General features: G+C 47.9%; 2 protein-coding genes across 5 annotated transcripts; one reads left to right on the forward strand and one right to left on the reverse strand.

The window, feature by feature from the left end:
- Positions 1-1,554: 1,554 nt before the first annotated feature.
- Positions 1,555-5,218, reverse strand: Snrnp35 (small nuclear ribonucleoprotein U11/U12 subunit 35). Of its 3 annotated transcripts, none has more exons than XM_048447214.3 (2): positions 4,901-5,218; positions 1,555-2,576 (listed from the first exon to the last, which is right to left on the reverse strand). In XM_048447214.3, exon 2 carries the CDS (start codon positions 2,571-2,573, stop codon positions 1,833-1,835), a length of 741 nt encoding a protein of 246 aa, XP_048303171.1. In that variant the 5' UTR covers positions 2,574-2,576; positions 4,901-5,218; the 3' UTR covers positions 1,555-1,832. The 3 variants fall into 3 exon arrangements, with proteins under 3 accessions (XP_048303171.1, XP_048303174.1, XP_048303173.1); XM_048447217.3 differs by lacking the exon at positions 4,901-5,218 and adding an exon at positions 4,447-4,770; XM_048447216.3 differs by lacking the exon at positions 4,901-5,218 and adding an exon at positions 4,557-4,769.
- A 4,329-nt stretch (positions 5,219-9,547) lies between these two features.
- On the forward strand, positions 9,548-20,575 carry Rilpl2 (Rab interacting lysosomal protein like 2). Of its 2 annotated transcripts, none has more exons than XM_048447220.3 (4): positions 9,548-10,109; positions 14,184-14,335; positions 14,762-14,866; positions 20,108-20,575. In XM_048447220.3, exons 1-3 carry the CDS (start codon positions 9,821-9,823, stop codon positions 14,834-14,836), a joined length of 516 nt encoding a protein of 171 aa, XP_048303177.1. In that variant the 5' UTR covers positions 9,548-9,820; the 3' UTR covers positions 14,837-14,866; positions 20,108-20,575. The 2 variants fall into 2 exon arrangements, with proteins under 2 accessions (XP_048303177.1, XP_048303176.1); XM_048447219.3 differs by having other exon boundaries at positions 9,551-10,126.
- The last annotated feature ends 1,747 nt before the right edge of the window (positions 20,576-22,322 follow it).

Below are 22,322 nucleotides of genomic sequence, written 5' to 3' on the forward strand. Positions count from 1 at the left end.
GCACAGAGCACGTGGGTTCCGGACTCCAGAGAATAAGATCATATGATGGAAGGGACCATGCCCTGTGCTTTGTACTATTTTTGCTAAGAAACTGGGTGAAGCTGAGCATGGAGGTGCAAGCCTATAGTTGCTGTGGCTCTAGTGTAAGTGACTTCAGAAGTTCCAGCCACTTTCTGACAGTAAGGAGGTAGAAAATTCTGGATCAACTAATTTTTTTTTTTTTTTAGCTAAGATCTTGTTATATGGCCCTAGCTGGCCTCAGACTCTTAACAATCCTGTGTCTCCCAAGTGCTGGGTACAGGGGTATGCCACCATGTGAGGTTCTGGCAACAGTTATCATTATTGATTTTTTGAGACAGGGTTTCTCTGTATAGCTTTGGAGGCTGTCCTGGAACTCCCTCTGTAGACCAGGCTGGCCTTGAACACACAGAGATCCACCTGCCTCTGCCTCCCAAGTGCTGGGATTAAAGGACATGCGTCTCCACTGCCCAGCAACCTTTATTCCTGTATGTATGACATGTGTGCCATAGTCCTCATGTGGAGGTCACATGACAGCTCTCAGGGGTTGATTCTATCAACCATGGGCTCTGGGAATTCAGTTAGACTGTGTGACCTTTTTAAAGAGATTTGGCTTTAGTGACTGAGACCAGAAGAGGGTATCACATCCCCTGGAACTGCGATGACAGACATTGATCAGCTGCTGTGTGACCCCGGTTACCTGCGAGAACAGCAGTGCTCTTAAGCGCTGCGCCTCCTCTCCAGTCCACAGAGCACCTTCTCTTACATTCTGCGTCGTCCCGCTAGCTCTCCAGTGAATATGCTTATTGACTGAAACTGTGTGAAATTCCAAATAGTTCAGACTGCCTGCACCTACCCCCCAAGTGCCAGGAGGCACTCACCACACCCAGCTGTCATTTTTCTTTAAGTAGTCTTAGAGCAGCCTTTAATTCACTTCAAGTTCACAGAACCCCTGCTGCCTAGCAAACCGGAATCCAGATAGTGAGGAAAAGGGACCGCTGACCTTCAGACCAGCTCCAGGCAGTGTAGGATCGTGCCCTCCCATTCTTTCCCCTCACTCCTGAGGTGTCTTTCCAGTGGCTGAAAGTCGGCTACTGATGGCAGCCCTGCTAGACTGCCTTTCCTTGTAAATGCCCCAGGCCAAAGTAGGCAGTCAGCGTTTTAGCAGGGAAGGGGTTGTGCTGATTTGACAGCAGCTTCCTGCCAACCCAGATGCCCAGCCTGCTGGACAGTTCTTGAAGTGGGCTTTTCTAGTCTGTTTTTATCTCAGCTCAGTAAACTCTGAACATGAAGAGAGGGAGACCCTGCCTCCCAGGGGTCAATGTCAGGGTTACATCTAATTCCTGTCGGTTTTGGAGACAGGGGTCTTATTTTGTAACCTAGGTTGGCTTCAAACTTGCAATCCTCCTGCCTCAGCCTCCCCAGTGCTAGGATGAGGGTGTGTGCCACCCCGCCAGGCTATTTAAGGGCTGTAAACCACTATCCCCTCTGCCACTTTGAACCCCACCTCAAAGGCTGTGAGAAGAAGATGACAAATTCTTTGTTACCACTTTTACTCTGGCCTCTGTTTCCCGGAAGCTGGGCTGACAAGCATTTGCAAGCACCAGACGGGCGATTTCTCATGCGGTTTCCCCTCCCATCTGTGCCCCACAGTGCGGCACCTGCCTAGCACACTCACGCTCTCCAGTTCAAGCTGCAGAAGCACAGCCTCTCTTAGGTCTGCGTGAGCCTGGGTTCTGGGCTGGAAAGGGAGCTGCCCCAGTCTGATGGCGGCCCAGGGCCTCTGGGTAGGCCTCCATGGCCTGCCATTGGCTTTACTTACTTCTATCCCTCTTGTCCCTGCCTTTAGCCCTGTCCTCCCTGAACTCCCTCTCTCTTTCCCAATCATTCTCAGGCCACACCCTGGCCATTTCCCTCTCTTGCCAGCGTTTCTCTCGGCCCCTGTCATGGTCCCGCTCCCTGGGCCTGGGGTCCCAGTGTCTGTCCCGGGATCGAGATCGCTCCCTCCTTTCTCTTTTCCCTTCTCTATGCTGCTCATTCTTGACAGCAGGCAAGTTGATGGGCTTTCGGAAAGGCCGATCCCGGCCCCCGAACCTCAGCTGCCCAGATTCCTTTTTCCCACCCAGTCCTCCACCCAGCCGCCGAGGGATCCAGCCACGGAGAGTGCGTTCTAGCTCATAGTCCACGAATATCTCGTGCTGGTCGATGACCAAGCCATCAGCATCACGGTAGGCCTTCAGCAGGGCCCGCTCCTCCTTGTACTCGATGAAGGCATAGCCCTTGGAAAAGCCAGTCACTAGATCCCGAACCAGCCGCAGCCGCCGAATGTCACCATAGCGGGAGAAGACTTCCTTTAACTTTTCCTCTTTGGTCTGCAAGTTTAGTCGTGCCACAAACAGGGTAAGAAGGGGGTCTCCAGTAACACCTTTGTTGGGTACATAGCGGGCCAGCATGGCCCTCCACACAGCCCGGTCATGTGGGTCTTCATCTGTGCCGTCGATGCTGCCAGCTTTAAGCGGGTCATATTCCTTGGCAATAGGTACCCAGTCACTCATGTTCTAGAACAGGAACAGCAAGCAGCTGTGAAGCATCTGTGCGTCTCCACGCTCACTACAGCTGTGGGAAGCAGTGCCTTTCCCCCACACACACATACACACTGTCTAAATAGGGCCTCTGTTATAGCCCCAAGCTGGCCCCGAACCCCTAATTGTCTTGTCTCACTCTCCTGAGTGCTGGGATTACACACACATGCCACCAACTTCACTACCCATTATGAGGGCAGTGGGCTTAGGACTAGGGGCTTTCTTCTCAGAAAGAAGAAATGAATGAAGCCCATTCATTCTGGGCTTGAGAATAACTGTGCTGAGCCCCAACTGTGGCTCACTTACCCTGACACATAATTAAGTCACACTCAGACCCGATGCTGAAATCTGCTTACAACTGGGAATCAGAAACACTGAAGGCAACACCTTCCTACAGCATCTTTCCCTGTCCCTAAAATGGTACTTACATCTGACCATGATAATGTACACACGTAGTTCCAACATTCAGGAGCTGGAGAGGTGGCTCAGCAGTTAAGAGGGTTGGTTGCTCTTGTGGAGGACCCAGGTTTGGTTCCCAGCACCCACATGGAGGGTTCACAACTGTCTGTAATTCCAGTTCCAGATCTGAACCCCTCTTATGACCTCTGTGAACACCAGGCATGTATATGGTACACAAACACACATGCAGGCAAAACACCCGTACATGTAAAAATAAGGTTTAAAACAAAACAACAATGAAAAATTGGGCATGGGTAGCACACACCTCGTCTCAACACTTAGGGAGCAGAGACAAAAATACCAACATTACAGTCTTCTACTGAGTCATAAAAAGAAGAATACCAACTTGTCACTCACAAACAACAAAACTGCCTCCCTGGTATCCCTATCAGCAAGAGGATAGCACACAGCCAGACAGGCCACCAGTGGGAATGAGGCTTCCTGGGCTCTGGCTCTAACCATTTGTTATCTTCTCCCTAATGCATGGAATTCCTTCAGGAGAGAGCCAGAAGAGAGCGCCAGCCCCTTTACAATCATCTCTCCCTGCTCTGGTGTTCTCTGTAAATTCCTTTGTACTGGGCCATGAATTCCCTCTCTCCCTCCTCTCTTTCTTTTTTTAAGAGACAGGGTTTCTCTGTAGCTTTGGAGCCTGTCCTGGAACTCACTCTGTAGACCAGGCTGGCCTCGAACTCACAGAGCTCCGCCTGCCTCTGCCTCCCAAGTGCTGGGATTAAAGGCGAGCTTCACCACCGCTCAGCACTTTCCTCTATTCATCTTCTTCCTCAAGGAGCTGACAGTAACTTCAGCTTTCTGCCCTGGGTTATTTTTTTTTTCTTTTAAACTCAAACAAAACTATCCTGGAATTTAAAACGTGTGAGAGACAAGGTTTCACACAGTGCAAGCTATCTTTGGCCTTCCTATATGGTCAAGGATCCTTGACTTCTGATCCTCCTGCCGCACTACCTCTCCCCAATGTATGAGCCAACACATTAAGTTTAATGGGTGCTAGAGATGGAACCCAGCGCTTCTCGCATGTTAGACAACCACTCTGCCAAAGGAGCTACATTCCCTGCTCTTCACTGAGTTTTGGGGTGGCGTCTCTTACTTATAATTACTTATAGCATATATAAAGCTTCGGAGCTTATTTTGTTTTATTTTCCGAGATAGGGTCTCACTGTGTAGTCCTGGTGTCCTGAACTCACGTTATAAGCCAGACTGGCTTCGGCTTCGAACTCCAAGAAACCTGCCTGCCTCTCAAAGGTTGGAATTAACGGCAGGTTTTTTGTTGTTGTTTTGTTTTTTCCGAGATTAGGCAAGAGTGGTGGCGCACATCTGTAATCCCAGTACTGGAGAGACTGATGTGGGGTTCAGGGCCATCCTTGATTACCTAATGAGTTGGAGGCTAGCCCGCGATACATGAGCTCTCCATCTTCAATAAAAACAAAACAAAACAAAACAAAAAAACCCAAGAAACAAAAAAGGGGGGGGTAACCTCACCGGAGAAGGGAGGTCTCGGGCACTTCCCCCAGGAAAACTCCAGCAGCTGCCAGGAACGACCCGTTCCAGGCATGCGCAGTGACACTGAGAAAGCCAGGGCGGAAGTGCCGGTAGGAAGCTGGTTCCTGGGTCCCCAGATTCGGGCAGGGCCCTGACGAGACTTGGAGGCTGACTCCTTCTGCTTCTTCCTGCTCCCCCGAGGCCCGACTTCCACCTCCCGGCCTCCGCCTCTGCCAGGCTTCAACATGGCGTCGACCGCGCGCGGACATGGCGCCCACCGGGCCTGCCGGCCACCCTCCTCCTTCTCCTCGCGTTGACCCTGTTCCCTCCGAGCTTCCACTCACCTCAGCAAGTCTTGGGTTCTCTCCGCGCCGAGACAGAGGCCGTTCCCAACGCCCGTTTGCCAGCGACTGAGGATTTCTTACGCCGTCCTCCACAGGAACTCTATATTGGCAGTAGCAGATTCGCCACAGACCTTGAGCGAGTTTCTTGCTTGTTTTTGCTTTCAGAAACAGGGATTCAATATGTAGCTCTAGCTGTCCTAAAACTCACTCTGTAGACCTCGAACCCTGAGAAATTCGCCTACCTCTGCCTCCTGAGGCCTGGGATTAAAGACATGGGCCCTTCTTCTGTCTCTTGAATTACTGTAATAAATAAATAAATGAATGAATGAATGATTGATTGTGGCCGGGAGGTGGTGGCGCACGCCTTTAATCCCAGCACTTGGGAGGCAGAGGCAGGCAGATCTCTGTGAGTTCAAGGACAGCCAGGGCTACACACGCACCCCCTTTCTTGAAACAAACAATCCCGCCCCCCCTCTCCAAAAAAAAACCCAAAACACAGAACAATTTCTACTGATGCACGGAGTCTCAGAACAAGTGCTCCAGACTCCATTCTTCCTGCACAGCACCTGGATCCCTCCCCTAAGTGTTTAACTAAAGATGGACGCCTCAGTCTAGGAAAGCTCCAGAACCCTGGCTGTTTTCTTGCATGAATGAACATGAGGTCTAGAACCCAGAAAAGGCACCTTGAAGGAGACACAGGAAGGAGCTGGTGTCTCAGGACTGGGGGGGAAGGGGTCTGAACCATATGCCCACTGCTGGTGGAACATTCCTATTTGCAGGTTTCAGCCCCAAACATCTCCAGTTCCATTTTGATCATGTGTGACTGACTACCCACTTAGCTGTATTTTCTGTCTCATCTTTTTTCTTGTCTTAACTCTCAAGGGAATAGTGGTTTTGCAAAAACCGAGCAAAGTTATCGAGTTTCTAAAGGACAGTAGCATGTGTAGGGGGTAGGGCAGAGAGCAAGTTGGACTGGAAAAGAAAAGTACACACCAAAGACATGATGTGGACTTCTCAAGGGAGGGTTGCCTTAAAATCAGTGTGGTTTTGTTTCATTTTGTTTGTTTGTTTTTGAGAAAGAATCCTTCTGTATAGCCCTAGCCCCATATTTCCTGGAACTCACAGTATAGACCAGGCTGTGTTTGAACCCAGAGGTCTGCTTGCTTCTGCTTCCCAAGTGCTGAGATTAAAGATGAGCACCGTTTTGCTGGGCTGTTTGTTACAGACATGCTGTCTTGTGTGCTTTGTAGTCCTAGGATTTGAACACAGAACCTTGCACATGCTAGGTCTCTGCTGTTAATCTACAACCCAAGCCCTGTGTTTTGACTTTTTGTTTGGGGAGAGGATCTCACTTAGTTGCCAAGGCTAGACTTGAACCCACTCTGTAGCCCAGAAAGGCCTTTAAGTTGGAATTCTCCTGGCTCAACCTGCCAAGTCCCTGAGGCTTCAAGTCTGGACCACCAAGCCTTGCTAATGCAAGCTTTATTTGCTTGTTTATTCTTCTATGTCTATTTTTGATCCAGTTTTTATTGCTTTGGTACTAAATAATTACATAGAGTTGAACAATCTTTTTTTTCAATATTTGGCAATGAAAATAGCTTTTGATTAAAATAACACCGGTCAGCCAGGCAGTGATGGTGCACACCTTTAATCCCAGCACTCGGGAGGCAGAGGCAGGTGAGTCTTTGAGTTTGAGACCAGCCTGATCTACAGAGCGAGTTCCAAGGCAGCCAGGGCTACATAGAGAAACCCTGTCTGGAAAAAACAAAAATAAATATTAGAATAAATTAACACTGGTCGAATAATTTCATCTCTGTCATGTGTGTCCTCAACAATCCACAACAATCTTTTAAAACATCCTTTATTCCCAATTTACTGTTGGGAAAACTGATCCCCTAAGTCAGGAGTAATGTGTTCTTATCTGACCTCAATACAGCCTGTCAGTGGCAAAGTCAATGTTAGACCCTGCTGTCTGGCTGTGCCATCATTATGTGTAGACAGATTTTTCTGTCCCACCAGCCACTCCCCAAATAACCACACAGAGACTTCATATTAATTATAAATACTCAGCCAATAGGCTTGGATTTTGTTTGTTTGTTTTAGCTAGCTCTTATAACCTAAATTAGCCCATTTCTGTTACTCTATGTGCTTCTCGAGGCTCGTTTACCTCGTGGAGGTACTTCCCATCCTGCTAGCTCTGCTTCTCAAGACATCTCTTCTGACTCTGCCCTTCTCCCCAACATTCTCTCTGCCCCAAAAATCCTGTCTGGCCATTGACCAATCAGCTTATTAACAATGAGAGCAGCTCATCTTCACAGCGTACAGAAGGATTAAACCACAGCAAGTATGGGTTCCAAATATTGTTCTGCATAGTGGCTCACACCTGTAAGACCAACAACTTGAGGCGGGAGGATTGTCATGAGTTAGAACAGACTGTCTCAAGAGTGAATCCCAGACCAGCCAGAGGTTACAGAATGAGACTGCCTAAATAAAAAGAAATGCACAAAGCAACATTGAGCGCCTCGAGGGCTTTTTGATACAAACACTGATGTGGCAACCTTGGTGTTTCTGACTCAGTGAAGGGAGGATTTGTGATTCTGTTTCCCTCTCCATTGTTTTTGGTGCTGAGGGAGGAGCATCCAGGGCTTTGGTGCTGGGGGAGGAGCATCCAGGGCTTTGATGCTGAGGACTGGACCTAGGGATCTGCACATCCACACAGGGTACTCTGTAGCGCTCCCCCACCAGGCTAGCTTTACCTCTCCACAATCTGAATTTCTAAAAAGTTACTAGGAGGGCTGGAGAGATGGCTCAGCGGTTAAGAGCATTGCCTGCTCTTCCCAAGGTCCTGAATTCAATTCCCAGCAACCACTTGGTGGCTCCAACCATCTGTAATGAGGTCTGGTGCCCTCTTCTGGCCTTCAGGCATACACGCAGAAAGAATATTGTATACAAAATAAATGAATAAATATTTTTTTAAAAAAAAAGTTTAAAAAAAAAGTTTACTAGGAGCTTGGGAGATGGTCCAGTGGGTAAAAACGTTTGAAATCCCCAGAACCCTCGCAGTGGGCGGTGTCCAACTCTGTAATTCCCATTCTCCTGTAGAGGGACAGAAGCCAGACAAGAGAATCTGCTAAGGCTTGCTGGTTAACTAACCTGACCTACACCGTACAATAACAAGAGCCCTGTCTTCTTTTAAAAAAAAAATTTATTTATTTAATATGTATACGATATTCTGTCTGTGTGTATGCCTGCAGGCCAGAAGAGGGCACCAGACCTCATTACAGATGGTTGTGAGCCACCATGTGGATGCTGGAAATTTAACTCAGGTTAAGAGCAGGCAGTGCTCTTAACCACTGAACCATCTCTCCAGCCCTGAGCCCTGTCCTTTTTTAAAAAATATATTTATCATTTTATTTTATGTGCTTTCACATGTTGCCTGCGATGTGTGTTATGTGCACTGTGTGCGTGTCTGGCGCTGAAGGAGGTTGGAAAAAGGGATGAGGTCATTAGGAACTAGAGCTATACGTGGTGCGGGTGCTGGGACTCAAACCTGGTCCTCTAGAAGAGACATCGGTGCTCTTAACTGCTGAGCCATCTCTCTTTGGAGGCAGAGTCTCACTATGGAGCCCTGGCTTGAAGCACCATGTGAAGTCAAGCAGGCCACTGCTTGCCTCAGCCTCCTGAGTGCTGGGGTTAAAGGTATGTATCACCAAATATACCAGCCAAATCTTTGGTTTTGATATCAAAGGTATCAATTCTCAATGGAGCACATTTTGGTATTTTGTTCTTGTTTTTGTTTGGCTGACTGGGTTTTGTTTTTGCAGAAAAGGGTTTCTCTGTGTAGCCCTGGCTGTCCTGGAACTTGCTCTGTAGACCAGGTTGGCCTCTAACTCACAAAAGCATGCGCCACCACCGCATATTTCACTCTGGAGGAAGCTCCTAAGCTCTAAAGGGAAAGAGAGGCTTACCTTTAAGGCAGGATCATGTTTAGAACAGATTGTATTGTTGCTATCAAGGTCTGATGCCAGCATGAAGCCCTTTCTCTGAACCTATCTCACTGAATGGCGTTGTGTGAGCTGTGTGTCAGCGTCTGAGGCGAACCGAGTGCTGCTCCTGTCTTTTCTTTTACTTCATTTTAATAACAGGAAGCTGATCTCCCTTCCCTGTCTGGGAACTCCTCAATTGTGAATATTTCCTAGAAAGGAAGTCTTGTGTATGTGGCTGTTCACGCCAGCTTCTTTCCCTTTAGCTACCCATTTATCAAGGTTCGTTCAGGGTACAGGGGAGTAGGCGTTCTCGGCATTTTCTCGCTTCCATGTACTGAGATATGACTGGGTAGCCAACAAGATAGTTAGCTGCCTTACTCCACCAACTGCTCCGCTTCCCAGCCCAACCGCTGCCTACTGTTTTTCCTACGCAATTAAAAAAAAACAAAAAACAAAACAAAAAACAAAAAACAAAACTTTAATAGAAACCAGGATTTCCCCTCCCCCGGCATGCAAATTCGATAGCTGGAAAGCTCCAGTTTGCAAAGTGAAAAAGTTGTAAACTTTTTTTTAAAACCCTCTTTCCGTTACCACCCTGGAAAGTCCGCCCCGTCTCCATGGAAACCAGGCTTCCACGCACCCGTCACCAGGGGCGGAGCTTCGTGCGGCTCCTCCCCCGCGGGCTACCAGGCCTGTGGTCAGCTCGTGCAGCTTCGTGCCCCGTTCTCACTGCACTTCCCACGGTCCCTTCTCCGTGTCCCCTACATCAGGCGCACGGCTGTGCAGCTGCGCGCGGTTTTCCGTGGTTCGGTGCTTCCCGCAACTCGGCGCATTCTTCCAGGGTCACCCAGCCTGAGTGCGGCGTGGACTCGGCCCAGAGCCAGTGGACTCGTAGGTGACAGCCGCCCCGGAGGTCGCCGGAGTCGAGGGCGCCATGGAGGAGCCTCCTGTGCGCGAGGAGGAGGACGAGGAGGATGACGAAGGCGCCCTGGCCAAGAGCCCCCTGCAGCTGACCACCGACGACGTGTACGACATTTCCTATGTGGTCGGCCGCGAGCTGATGGCCCTGGGCAGCGACCCCCGCGTCACCCGGCTGCAGTTCAAGATCGTGCGTGTGATGGAGATGCTGGAAGCACTGGTGAACGAGAGTAGCCTGGTGGCCGAGGAGCTGCGGATGGAGAGGGACAACCTCAGGCAGGAGGTGGAGGGGCTGCGGAGAGCGGGTGCGTCCGGAGGCCAGGTGAGGCCAAGTTCAGTCTGGAAGTTTTCCCACAGTTAACATTTGTTGAGTACCTACTAAATGTCTGACCCTACAGTGTTCCATGTCAGTAGACTACTGCTTCGGCTTTCAATTTACTTACTTTATTTTTTATGTGTATGGGCGTTTTGCCTTCAAGTTTTTCAGTGCACCATATGCGTGCAGTGTCCGATCGGGGCCAGAAGAGGGCGTTGAATTCCCCCACCATGGATTTATGGATGGTTGTGAACCACCTTTTGGGTGCTGGGAATCGAACCCAGATCCTCAGCAAGAGCAGCCAGGGCTCTTAACCGCTGAGTTATTTCTCTAAATCCAATTTTACTTACTTTCTTTTTTAAAAAATTATTAATATTGTGCGCACATGTACCTCTGTGTGTGTGTGTGCGTGTGTGTCTATGTCTGTACATGTGTATAAGTGTCAGGAAAAAAGTTTGTAAAGTGATTTTCTCCTTCCACCATGTGGGTTCTGGGTATAAAACTCAGGTCCTCAAGCTTGGTGACAAGCACCTGAGGATCTCTTTAGCCTTGTCCACCCCACTGTATCTTTGACTTGGCCCCAGCAATTGCTTCAAATGTTAGCACACTTCAGAATCCCTTTCTAAGAGTGATCTTGAAATCTTGAAAAGAGACAGTACCTGACCTGCCAGTAGTAGTAGCTCACACCTTTAATCCTAGCACTGGGTGACAGAGGAACCTGAGTTCAAGGCCAGCGTGGTTTATACACCAAGTTCCAGGACAGTCAGATCTGCACAGAGAAACTGTCTCAAAAAAAAAAAAAAAAAAGATAAATAAGCAAATAAAGGAGCACTAAAGCCCGTTAGTCTCCATGGGTCAGAATAGGGATCTGCGAAGCTGGGTGTGGGGTACGTTACCTTTTCTGTGGTTTAGGGTTGAAGTGTTGGGCACTGGAGGGGCCTGAACGTGCTGAGCAAGCATGGTGCTGCTGAGTTGTATAGCTCATTTCTTACTTCATTAATTTTTGGTTACGAGATAAAGCCTCTCTTTTTCCTTTTTTTGAAGCACTAAGTAGCCCTTTCTGGCCTGGAGCTTCGCGTGTAGACCAGAGCAGCCTCAAACTCACAGAGACCCTCCTTCCTAAACATCCAGAGTTCAGAGGTGGCAAGCATGAGCCGCTATGCCCAGCTTAACAAACATTCTAAGAAAGGACTTCCTGTAACTTCACACACATACACTCTCTCTCCCTCCCCCTCTCTGTTCCTCCCTCCCTCCCTTCCTCCCTCTCTTTCTCTTTCTTTCTCTTTCCCTCCCTTCCTCCCTCCATCTCTCCCTCTCTCCATGGGCACATATTTCTTTCCTGTTCTATTTTTTCCTTTATTTCACTTACTATTTTCTTGTTTTGTATTATTTACAACAGAGTCTTACTCTGTAGCTCAGGTTTGTTTCAAACTCGCGTCAGTCTTTCTGAGTGTTGGAAGCAAAGGTGTGAGCCACCACTACTGGCTATTTCATTGTAGCTGCAGAGACTCTGGAACACTCAGCTTGGGTGATGGCCAAGAATCCCCATCGGAGCCTGCCCTTGGAGATTCGAGAAAAGTTTAACTACTTGACCTGCCTGGGTGGCTCTGCCATGTTCATGCTATTTGGTGTGTATGGTCTTGAGGCACAGGGAAATGGAGGAAGTTGCGTTGTGGCCTGGGAACTGTAGTTTGCATGTGGCCCAGTGATTTTCCCCCCATGGGGCAGAGGGGACAAGTGTCACAGGCACCAGATGAGGTAGCATATTTTCTTCCTTAAATATAGTCTTTAGGCAGGGTGTGGGAAGAGTGGGGGTGGGGAACCGGATGTGGTGATACTTGCCTGTCACAGTAGCTTGGGAGGCTAAGGCCAGATGGTTGGGAGTTTGAGGCCATCCTGGGCTACATGGCAAGACCCTGCCTCAAGGAAGAAAAAAAGGAAGGAAAGAAAGAACGTTAAAAAAAAAAGTTCATTGACAACACAGTTTATTAAAGCATCCTGTTCTTTTTTTATTACTTTTTTATGATTTTTAAATTACTTTGACTTGTGGTCATTACATATAACTTGAAAACCTTTGCCATCTAAACTTTATGTCTGAGACAGAGTTTCGCTGTGGCCCAGAACTCCCCATATAGACCTCAAACTGGCCTCGAACTCACAGAATTCAGCCTCTGCCTCTCCAGTGCTGGACTGATTTACTTAAAAATGACTTTTCAGATTTATTATTGTGTGTGCCTGTCAGACTCCCTAGAACTGGGGCTATTTATAGTTGTGAGCCATCTTGTGGGTGCTGGGAACCTAACCCAGGTCCCCTGCAAGAGCCATCTCTCCAACTGCTGGGTGTAAGGGTGTGGACCACCACACCTGCCTACTTTTTAAGTTAATTTTTCTTTTGAACCATGGCAGGAATGGACCTCAGGGTCTCGCTCACACTGGACATGTGCTCCACCACTGAGTGGCTTCCCCAACACTCCTTACCCATGTTCATGTGTATTGTTCAGTGGCACCAAGTTCTTTCACATAAGTTTTTTTTTTCTACACTGTTTTGAGGCTGGCCTGGTCTACACAGTGAGTTCCAGGACAACCAGGGTTACATAGAGAGACCCTGCCTCAAAATCAATCTATTCCCTTAAAGAAAATTTGGGTTTTTTTTTTGTTTTGTTGTTATATTTGTTTTGTTTTTCAAGACATGGTTTCGCTGTTCAGCTCTGGTTGTCCTGAAACTTGCTTTGTAAACTAGACCAGCCTTGAATTTACAGAGTTCCGCCTATTTCTGCCTTCCAAGTGTTGGGATTAAAGGTGTGCACCACCACTGCCTGGCATACCTGGGGTTTTTGCTTGTTTGTTTTTCTTTTTCCTTTAGGTAGGTTAGTAATACGCTGAGCACACCACTCTCCTAATCCCCCCTCTCCCATTTTGTTCTTTTTTTTTTTTTTGGTTTTTGTTTTTAGGTAAGGTCTATTTGTGTAGCTGGGGGCTGTCTTAGAACTCACTTTGTAGACCAGACTGAGTTGAACTCACAGGGATCCATTTGCCTCTGCCTCCTGAGTGCTGGGATTAAAGGCCACCACCCACGCCTTATTTTTTTATTCCCTGGATTCAAGATGGGTCAAACATTTCCCTAGCACCCTTCAGCCACCCAGGAAGCCCTGAGTCATCATTCTGTTTAAACAAACAAGCAAAAAGAATATGAGGAATGTCTTTGTTTGTAATGACCTTGGGAAATGTCCACTGTCCTGTTATCAGTGGTGAGAGTTCTGAACTGAGTGTGTGCTGACGCACTGCTGAGGAGTCTGTGAACTGAGCCGTGAGCTTTTTATCTCCTCCAGTGGCAATGGAATGTAGGCCATGCGACAGACACACAGCCCCAGTGTGTTGTGTCCCATGGGAGTCATGTGGCTCTTCATATTACATAACACATGTATCTTGTGACTATTTTGGTTTAGTATATTTTCATGGGTGTTTTTTGGTGCTCGGGATGGAACCCGGGCTTCACACATGTGAGGCGGGTGTTTGCCTCTCAGTACCTTCTTCTTTTGTAATGCGTTTATATTTCATGGGGGTGGGTTGCGTGTGTGTGTGTGTGTGTGTGTGTGTGTGTGTGTGTGTGTTTGTACCATGTGTGTAGGTCTAATACCTTTGGAGGACAGCAGAGGGTGTTGGATCCTCTGGAACTGGGGTTATAGGTTGGGAGCAGCCCCAGTGGTACCCAGTTGGGGTCCTCTGCACGAGCAGCCCTGTACCTGTTTCATGTTCATGTGCATGAAGCGATGCACTTCATGGCTTCTCATTATCTTACATTCTGATACTCAAGTCCTTCTCAGTCTGAGCAGGAGTAGGATCTTCAAACTTCCATCTGCCTTCCTCAGCTGACTGAATGTACTCCTTGGTCGGTCCTGCTTCCTCTGCTCCAGTCCTGGCATCAGCTGTTCTGAGGGGCCCTGGGTCTCCTCTCAGGGAATGGTGCTCACAGGGCACCCGGGAGCCACAGAGCCGACCTTTCCCTTCACGGGTGGGTGTAGCCCACTGTGGTGACTCACTGTGTTGGCCTGTTGTCTTTCAGGTGAACCTGGGACCGGACAAAATGGTAGTGGATCTGACCGACCCCAACCGGCCCCGCTTCACCCTGCAGGAGCTGAAGGATGTGCTACAGGAGCGCAACAAGCTCAAGTCGCAGCTGCTGCTGGTGCAGGAGGAGCTGCAGTGCTACCGGAGGTGGGCTCCCCGCAGCGGCCCGCCTCGGTGCTCAAGGCCTGCACTACACCCTGGCTCCTGGTGCACTCATCCATTTTCCTGACCATGCACATGTGCCAGGCACCAAGTGCACAGCTGCACAGCACTGGACAGTGCTGCCCCTGGTAGCAAAAGGTCCTCGATATTTTAATAGGGAAGCGGTGACCAAGTGAAGTCCAGGCAAGCTGCCAGGTGGTGGTGGCAGTGGCACATGTCTTTGATTCCAGCACTCAAGGGGCCAGCCTAGTCTGCATTGTGAGACCTTGTCTCAATGTACAACAGCAAATACCTTATTCTGTTGATTTTTGGTGTCAGGGATGGAACCTGAGGCCTGCTATGTTCTAAGCATGTGCTGTGCCACTGACCCAGTACAACTGTTTACTCATCCCTGCTCTCCCACTTTCCCAGTGGCCTGCTTCCACCCAGAGAAGCTCCGAGAGGAGGAAGAGAGAAAGATGCTGTGGTTACCATGGGCAACAGTGAGAAGGAAGAGAGGACCATCATGAAGAAGCTGTGAGTCTCCTGAATGCCCCCATGACCACTAGCTCATGACGATGAGATGCTGTGGGCCGAGGGGAGGCTGGCCAGGCCTGGGGTGGGAGGTTCTCCTCTCCTGGGGTGCGGCTGCAGCCCGGAGGAAAGTCTCATGCCACTTAGTTATACCTGTACCAGTGCTAGGAGGAAGTTTAAGCTTGGGACACATCCTGGCAGGTGTGGGCAAGAGCCTGCCCATGGATGAGAGTCTCTCTGACTCAAGTACTTTGAACCATAATGTTATTAATAGCATTACAATTATTCGTAGGGTCACTTTCCAAGATTTCACCTAGTCATGGACAACCAGTATCCAAAAATATTTAATGGACTATTCTAGAAATAGTTGAGTTTTCAGGAGGGTATGGTGGTGCACACCTTTAATCTCAGCACTCAGGAGGCAGAGGCAGGCAGATCTCTGTTGAGTTTGAGGCCAGCCTGGTCTACAGAGTGAGTTCTAGAACAGCTCAGGACTTTATACCCTTTGTCAAGGAAAAAAAAAAAAAGAAAGAAAGAAAGAATGAAAAATAGAGTGAGTTTGCCAGTTTCTGGTTGTATGCTGTTCCAAGCAGTGTGGTGAAATATTCTGTTTCCCACCATGTCCAGTCTGGGGTATGAACTGTCTGGCCATCTTTTTGAAGCCAGGCTGTCCACACCCTCTGCCTGGCCATCGTGTAGTGGTCAGCGGTCAGCGGTGGCAGTATGACAAGGTCTATGGTGAACCTCCTGTCAACAGTGGCTTGAAGGCAGGAGAGTCTTCTGCTGCAGCTTGGCATGCCAAAGAGAATCTATCTAGAAGGGATTTCTCGTAAATAAAAAGAGGGAAGTTGGGGCTGCAGCGATGGCTGGCAGGTAAGAGCACTGGCTGTTCTTCTGCTCTGACGGGGTTTCTGTGCTGCCATGAAATACTGAGCAAAAGCAGTTTGGGGAGGAAAGGGTTTATCTTAATTCATTTCCATATAACAGTTCATCATCAGAAGCCATTAGGGCATTGTCATGTGAAACAACTCCTCCTGGGAAGACGAAACACACAGCGACTGACTCTGGATAGGGAACCCCCGAAGGGTCAGAGTACAGATGCCACCAGAGTCCATCTTGGTGAACCATGAGTTTTATTGAGGCTATTTGTAGAAATCTGGGTAAGAGGTTACTTAGAGGAACAGAAATGACTCAAGGACAGCTGCATCACCAAAGCCCACCCCAGCATGGGTGACAGCTCATGAAGCTGGGAACCAGGAGCCCCTGCAGGTCACTCAGCAGCTCGAAGAGTGTCCTTTATGGGGCCTCAGTTGGTCTAAACCTCTTCCAGGCAGCTGGTCTGGTCCGAGTCTCCTTTGCAGCTCTGTCCTTTTGGTCTCAGAGGGACTCTCAGCTTTTATTGCTTACTCTGGCAGGGAGGGGCCTAGTGAATCTGGTCAGTTTCAGGGATTTCCTGAAGCTCCTTTTAGATGTTTTCCTTCCTGCCTAAGGAGCTGCCCTGCATGAAGGAACCTGGAGCTCACACAGGGCAGGGACCTGGAGGCAGGAGCTGATGCAGGGACCTGGAGGCAGGAGCTGATGCAGAGGACCTGGAGGCAGGAGCTGATGCAGGGACCTGGAGACAGGAGCTGATGCAGAGGACCTGGAGGCAGGAGCTGATGCAGAGGACCTGGAGGCAGGAGCTGATGCAGAGGACCTGGAGGCAGGAGCTGATGCAGAGGACCTGGAGGCAGGAGCTGATGCAGGGACCTGGAGGCAGGAGCTGATGCAGGGACCTGGAGGCAGGAGCTGATGCAGAGGACCTGGAGGCAGGAGCTGATGCAGAGGACCTGGAGGCAGGAGCTGATGCAGGGACCTGGAGGCAGGAGCTGATGCAGGGACCTGGAGGCAGGAGCTGATGCAGAGGCCACGGACGGGTGCTGCTTAATGGTTTGCTCCTCATGGCTTGCTCAGCCTTTCTCATAGAAGCCAGAACCACCAGCCCAGAGATAGCACCACCCACAGTGGCTGGACCTTCCCACATCAATCATTAATTAAGAAAATGTCCTACAGGCTTGCCTTAATGAGCCAGTTTCTCAATAGAAGTTCCCTTTTCAGGTAACGCTAGTAGGTTGTGTCAAGTTGACAGAAAGCTTAGCACACAGGGAGTATGTTTAATCAGCAGATTCCCTGAATGTACAGTCACAAGCTCCGTGTGTACTGTAGAGACCCTGGAAATTCTGATTCAATAGCAGAATCCTCCAGCTTTCAGATGTCAGCACCCATTTCTTCCTCTTGTCTAACGGCAGTGGCTAGTGTCCCAAGCTCTACCTCCTAAGATCACCACCCTGTGTAAATTCCGCTGGAGTCTGGGTTTCCTAACATGTAACCTCAGGACAATAGAACCCACTTCCTTCTATCACAGAGTAACAAGTGATGACACACTATTTTCTGATACTTTTTTACATACATTCCTAAAATAAATTCCTTCTCCACCCCCACCCTTCCTTTTTTTTTTCTTTTTCTTTTTCTTTTTCTTTTTTTTTTTTTTTTTTTGGTTTGAGGTAGACTTTCCTTGTGTAATAACCCTGGCTGTCCAGAAATTCAATTTGTAGACCAGGCTGGCCTCAAACTCACTCACAGAGACCCACCTGCCTCTGCCTCCTGAGTGCTGGGACTAAAGGCGTGCACCACCACCACCTGGCTGCTCCTTTTTATTTTTTTTGAAAGATTTATCTTTATTTTATGTCTATTGGCGGTTTTTTTCTATCTGCCTAATGTGCATTTAGTGTCAGTGCCCTCAAAGGCCAGAAGAATACATCAGATTCCCTGGGACTGGAGTTACAGGCGGTTGTGAATCGAACCCAGGTCCTCTGTAAGAACAGCAAAAGATCTTAACCACTTAACCATCTCTCTAGCACCTTTTTTAATTTTTTAAAATGATGTAAAAGTACATGCATCTGGGGCTGGAGAGATGGCTCGGAGGTTAAGAGCATTGCCTGCTCTAACAAAGGTCCTGAGTTCAATTCCCAGCAACCACATGGTGGCTCACAACCACCCGTAATGAGGTCTGGTGCCCTCTTCTGGCCTGCAGACGTACATGTAGACAGAATATTGTATACATAATAAATAAATAAATAAATATTAAAAAAAAGTACATGCATCTATATGCGAGTGTGCACTCTTGCAGCTAAGCCATTTTTCTAACCCCTGGTTTTTCTTCCTCAGCACCAGGGAGGGAGACTATCTATGGTCTCTCAACTTTTCTTTTTTTGAGACATGATCTTACTGGCATTCACTATGTAGACCTGGATGATCTTGAACTCACAGACATCTGTCTGCCTACTCAGGAGTCTGTCCTGAGTGCTGGAATAAAGATATGCATCACCATAAAGAGGTGCATCACCATGTTTTGTTTTTAACAATAAATTTTTAAGAACTAGAACATATCCTTTCTCCCTTCTTTTCACCCTTCCCATGTGCCCCTCCTCTCAAATCCATGGCCTCTATTTAGTTTTTTGAGAGACATAATTCCTTTGTCAAACAGTCCTGGCTGTCCTGGAACTTACTCTGTAGACCAGACTGGCCTCGAACTCACAGAGATCCACCTGCCTCTGCCTCCAGAGTGCTGGGATTAAAGGTGCATGCCACCACCGCCCAGCAACAGCTCTCTTATATGTTCTTCATTGCAACGATTTTTCTTAACATTACAGGTGATATTGAAAAGCCACTTTTACCCCTTCTACCATAAAACCCCTAAAAACGGAAACCGTGGGCATTGACTGGCAGGGGTCAAGAAGCCGGCTGCTCACTTTGCCCACGTTGGCCCGTTCTTTAATTTCCCAGGCTCTCAAATTGCTCCCCTGTAAAATAGAAATATTAATCATGCTGAGCGCAAAATTGATGAGTGCGAAATAAGCCAAAGATGGAAATATTAGAACAATATTGTCCCATGAAAAGCCCTGAACAACAACAGAAAATTTGTAAAAAGAAAAGAAAATGCTGGACAATGGTGGCACATGCCTTTAATCCCAGAACTTGGAAAGCAGGTGGATCTCTGTGAGTTTGAGGCCAACCTGGTCTGCAAAGCCAGTTCCAGGGCAGGGTCCAAAGCTACATAGATAAACTGTTTTAAAAAAATAAAACAAAAAGAAGCCCTGAACAAAAACATTTTTTTAAAAGATTTATTTATTTATTATGTATACAACATTCCTTCCATGTCTGCCTGCATGCCAGAAGAGGGCACCATATCTCATTATAGATGGTTGTGAGCCATCATGTGGTTGCTGGGAATTGAACTCAGGACCTCTGGAAGAGCAGTCAGTGCTCTTAACCTCTGAGCCATCTCTCCAACCCAACAGAAACATTTTTTAAAAAAACTTTACTTATTTATGTTTGTTGAGATTGGTTTTCTCTGTTATAGCTCTGGCTGTCCCAGAACTTGCTTTGTAGACCAGGATGGCCTCAAACTCAGAGATCTGCCTGCCTCTGCCCACCAAGTTCTGGGATTAAAGGTGTGCACCACCACCACCCAGCAAACATGCATTTATTTATTTATTTATTTATTTATTTATTACATGTAAACAATTTTATTATTTTTTAAAAAAATTTTAAATTGTTATTTAGCTATATATTCTTCTTTGCTCCCCTGCCTTCCTCTCCCCTCCCCTTCTACCCTCTCCCATGGTCCCCATGCTTCCAATTTACTCAGAAGAACTTGTCTTTTTCTACTTCCCATGTAGATTAGATCCATGTATGTCTCTCTTAGGGTCGGTCCTCTTTGTTGTCTAGGTTCTCTGGGATTGTGAATTGTAGGCTGGTTTTTCTTTGCTTTATGTCTAAAAGCCACTTATGAGTACATATATTTGTCTTTCTGGGTCTGGGTTACCTCATTCGATGTTTTCTAGCTCCATCCATTTGTCTGCAAATTTCAAGATGTCATTATTTTTTTCTGCTATGTACTACTCCATTATATAAGTGTACTACATTTTCCTTATCCATTCCTTGGTCAATGGGCATTTAGGTTGTCACAAATTTACTTTTAATTACATTTATTTATTTGGTTGCTTATGGGTGCTCATTCAACAGCAGCTATGTGCAGTTCAGGCAGCTAATTACAGTCAGTTCTCCTCTTCCACCATGTGCGTTCCAGAGATCAGCTCAGGCTGCCAGGCTTGGGCCAAGTGCCTTTACCCCTGTAACATCACACAGGCCTGAATGAATGGCGTCTTCAGCCTGCTCTCTCTTCCTTTCCCCTCCATCCAGGTTCTCTTTCCGGTCAGGGAAGCATACCTAGACTGAAGGCCATGGCCACGGTGGTGACCCTCTGACTGGAGAAGACAACTGCCAAGATGTCTTCTGGAATCATCTCTCTGTGCCATGTTTATGCTCCAGACTTGCACACTCGTTTCCCCTCAGAGCAGTCAAAGGAAGATGTTCTCATGCTCCCAGGGACAGAGCTGGACAGTCACCAAGCTTTGGCCAGGACAGGTGAGGCAACACCAGGACTCCAAGGGAACACAGCATGGCCACATCCTGCCTCCATACATGGAGAGGCCTCTGGCCTACAGCCTGTTCCAGCGTCAGCGAGAATCTGGTCATTAACATGTGGCAGGGAGAGACGAAAATGTGGGAAAATATGGAACTGACTTCACTGATATTTGGTGAATACTTTTTTTCTCATGCAACTTTATATGACTTTTGTATTAAAAGTAAAATGGCCTTTATACTTTCTATTGCTGTTTCAGAGTGATCTCTTAAGAGCTAAGATGGTGCATAGGCCTGTGGGCACACAGCTCCGTATGGAACCCGGTGATGTGCCAGCCAGGGAGACTGTCTCTGCAGCCTGGAGGAAATGCCAGAGTTCTGACTCAGAGGGACTCAAGGCTTCTGATCTCTTCTGGGTAGTGCAAAGTGCTTCTCATTTTATTACTAAAGTAAAACATTAGGTGTCAGATCCCCTGGAACTGGAGGTACAGACAGTTGTGAGCTACCATGTGGGTGCTGGGAATGAACCTGGATCCTCGGGAAGAGCAGCAGTCAGTGCTCTCAAGGACAGAGCCACCTTTCCAGTCGCTAGAGGGTAACTTTATTTTTATTTTTTTTTAAATATTTATTATGTATACAACATTCTGCCTCCTTGTATGCCCGCACTCCAGAAGAGGGCGCCAGATCTCATTACAGATGGTTGTGAGCCACCATGTGGTTGCTGGGAATTGAACTCAGGACCTCTGGAAAAGCAGGCAGTGCTTTTAACCACTGAGCCATCTCTCCAGCCCCTAGAGGGTAACATTAGAGAGTAGGTTCTGGACTTCCACCTTGTTGAGGTGGGGGTCTCCCTTTTTTCTAATTTTCCACGTACTCCAGCATTGCTGGCTCTGGAGCTTCTGGGGAATTCTTCAGTCTCTGCTTCCATCCCCCTGTCAGAACGCTGCCTTACATAGTCGTAGCTGGCATGGAATTCACAAGAGATCCATCTGCCTCTGCCTCCTGAGTGCTCTGTAGGTGGGTTTCACAGACTGAATTGACTCACTGGGCTTGCTGCAGCTAGTGCTGAATAGCCCTGGTTCTCCTGGAACCATCTATGTAAGAGCAGGCTGGACTTGAACTCAGAGAAATCTCCCCGAGTTCTGGGATTATGGGTGGTAGCTAATGCTTTTACAGAATCACATCCAGCTTAAAATACAAGAACTGGGAAGCCTACACTAGGTATCAGCCTCAAGCACTTGGAAACGTTTGAAATTATTTTTCTTTTTAAAATATTTATTATATATAGCATTCTGCCTGGACAGAAGAGGCACCAGATTTCATTACAGATGGCTGAGCCACCATGTGGTTGCTGGGAATTGAACTCGGGACCTTTGAAAGAGCAGCCAGTGCTCTTAACCGCTGAGGCATCTCTCCAGGCCCACTGTTTTTACTCTTAAGGATATCTGCATTGATTACCGTATGCAAAGCGCTAGTCCAAGGGTCGTTTCAGTGTAAACACATCACAGCAGCCCATCAGTGCTGGGCAGGAAGCAGCTCACATTTGACCACTAGGGCACAGACGCCTCTACAAGGGAAGGGAAGATGCGACTTCGGAAATACCCTGAGGGCAATGCGCAGGCTGTTCCATTTGACAGACAGGATCTCTAAACCATCTAGCCCCAACAGGTGGCAAAGACTGCAGTACCAAAGCCAGTCAACATGACATGACTGGGGCAGATGCAGCTCTAGGAGGTACCAGGTGATGCTTATGAAATCTATTTTAAGAGTCAAACCTACAGCCAGGAATGGTGGTGTATGCCTTTAATCCTAGTATCCTCAGAGGTAGAGGCGGGCGAATGTTGAGTTGCAGATGTATGTCCAGGGATATCACACAGTGGAACTGTGTCTTGGGGAACAGTCAAATGTACTGAATTTGAAATGACAACGGAGCCTGTATGGGGATGCACACCTGTGACCAGCACTAGGGAGATAAGAGGATTAAGTATCAGTT

This window comes from Myodes glareolus, chromosome 2 (genome assembly GCF_982192425.1).
Source record: "Myodes glareolus chromosome 2, mMyoGla1.1, whole genome shotgun sequence".
In the NCBI taxonomy this organism is placed as follows: domain Eukaryota; kingdom Metazoa; phylum Chordata; class Mammalia; order Rodentia; family Cricetidae; genus Myodes; species Myodes glareolus.

Coding starts and splice junctions, on each gene's coding strand:
- Snrnp35 (XM_048447214.3), bottom strand. CDS start 2,573: ATGAGTGACTGGGTACCTATTGCCAAGGAATATGACCCGCTTAAAGCT.
- Rilpl2 (XM_048447219.3), top strand. CDS start 9,821: ATGGAGGAGCCTCCTGTGCGCGAGGAGGAGGACGAGGAGGATGACGAA. Junction 10,127..14,183: donor CGGGTGCGTCCGGAGGCCAG/GTGAGGCCAAGT, acceptor GTTGTCTTTCAG/GTGAACCTGGGACCGGACAA. Junction 14,867..20,107: donor AGGACCATCATGAAGAAGCT/GTGAGTCTCCTG, acceptor CCCTCCATCCAG/GTTCTCTTTCCGGTCAGGGA.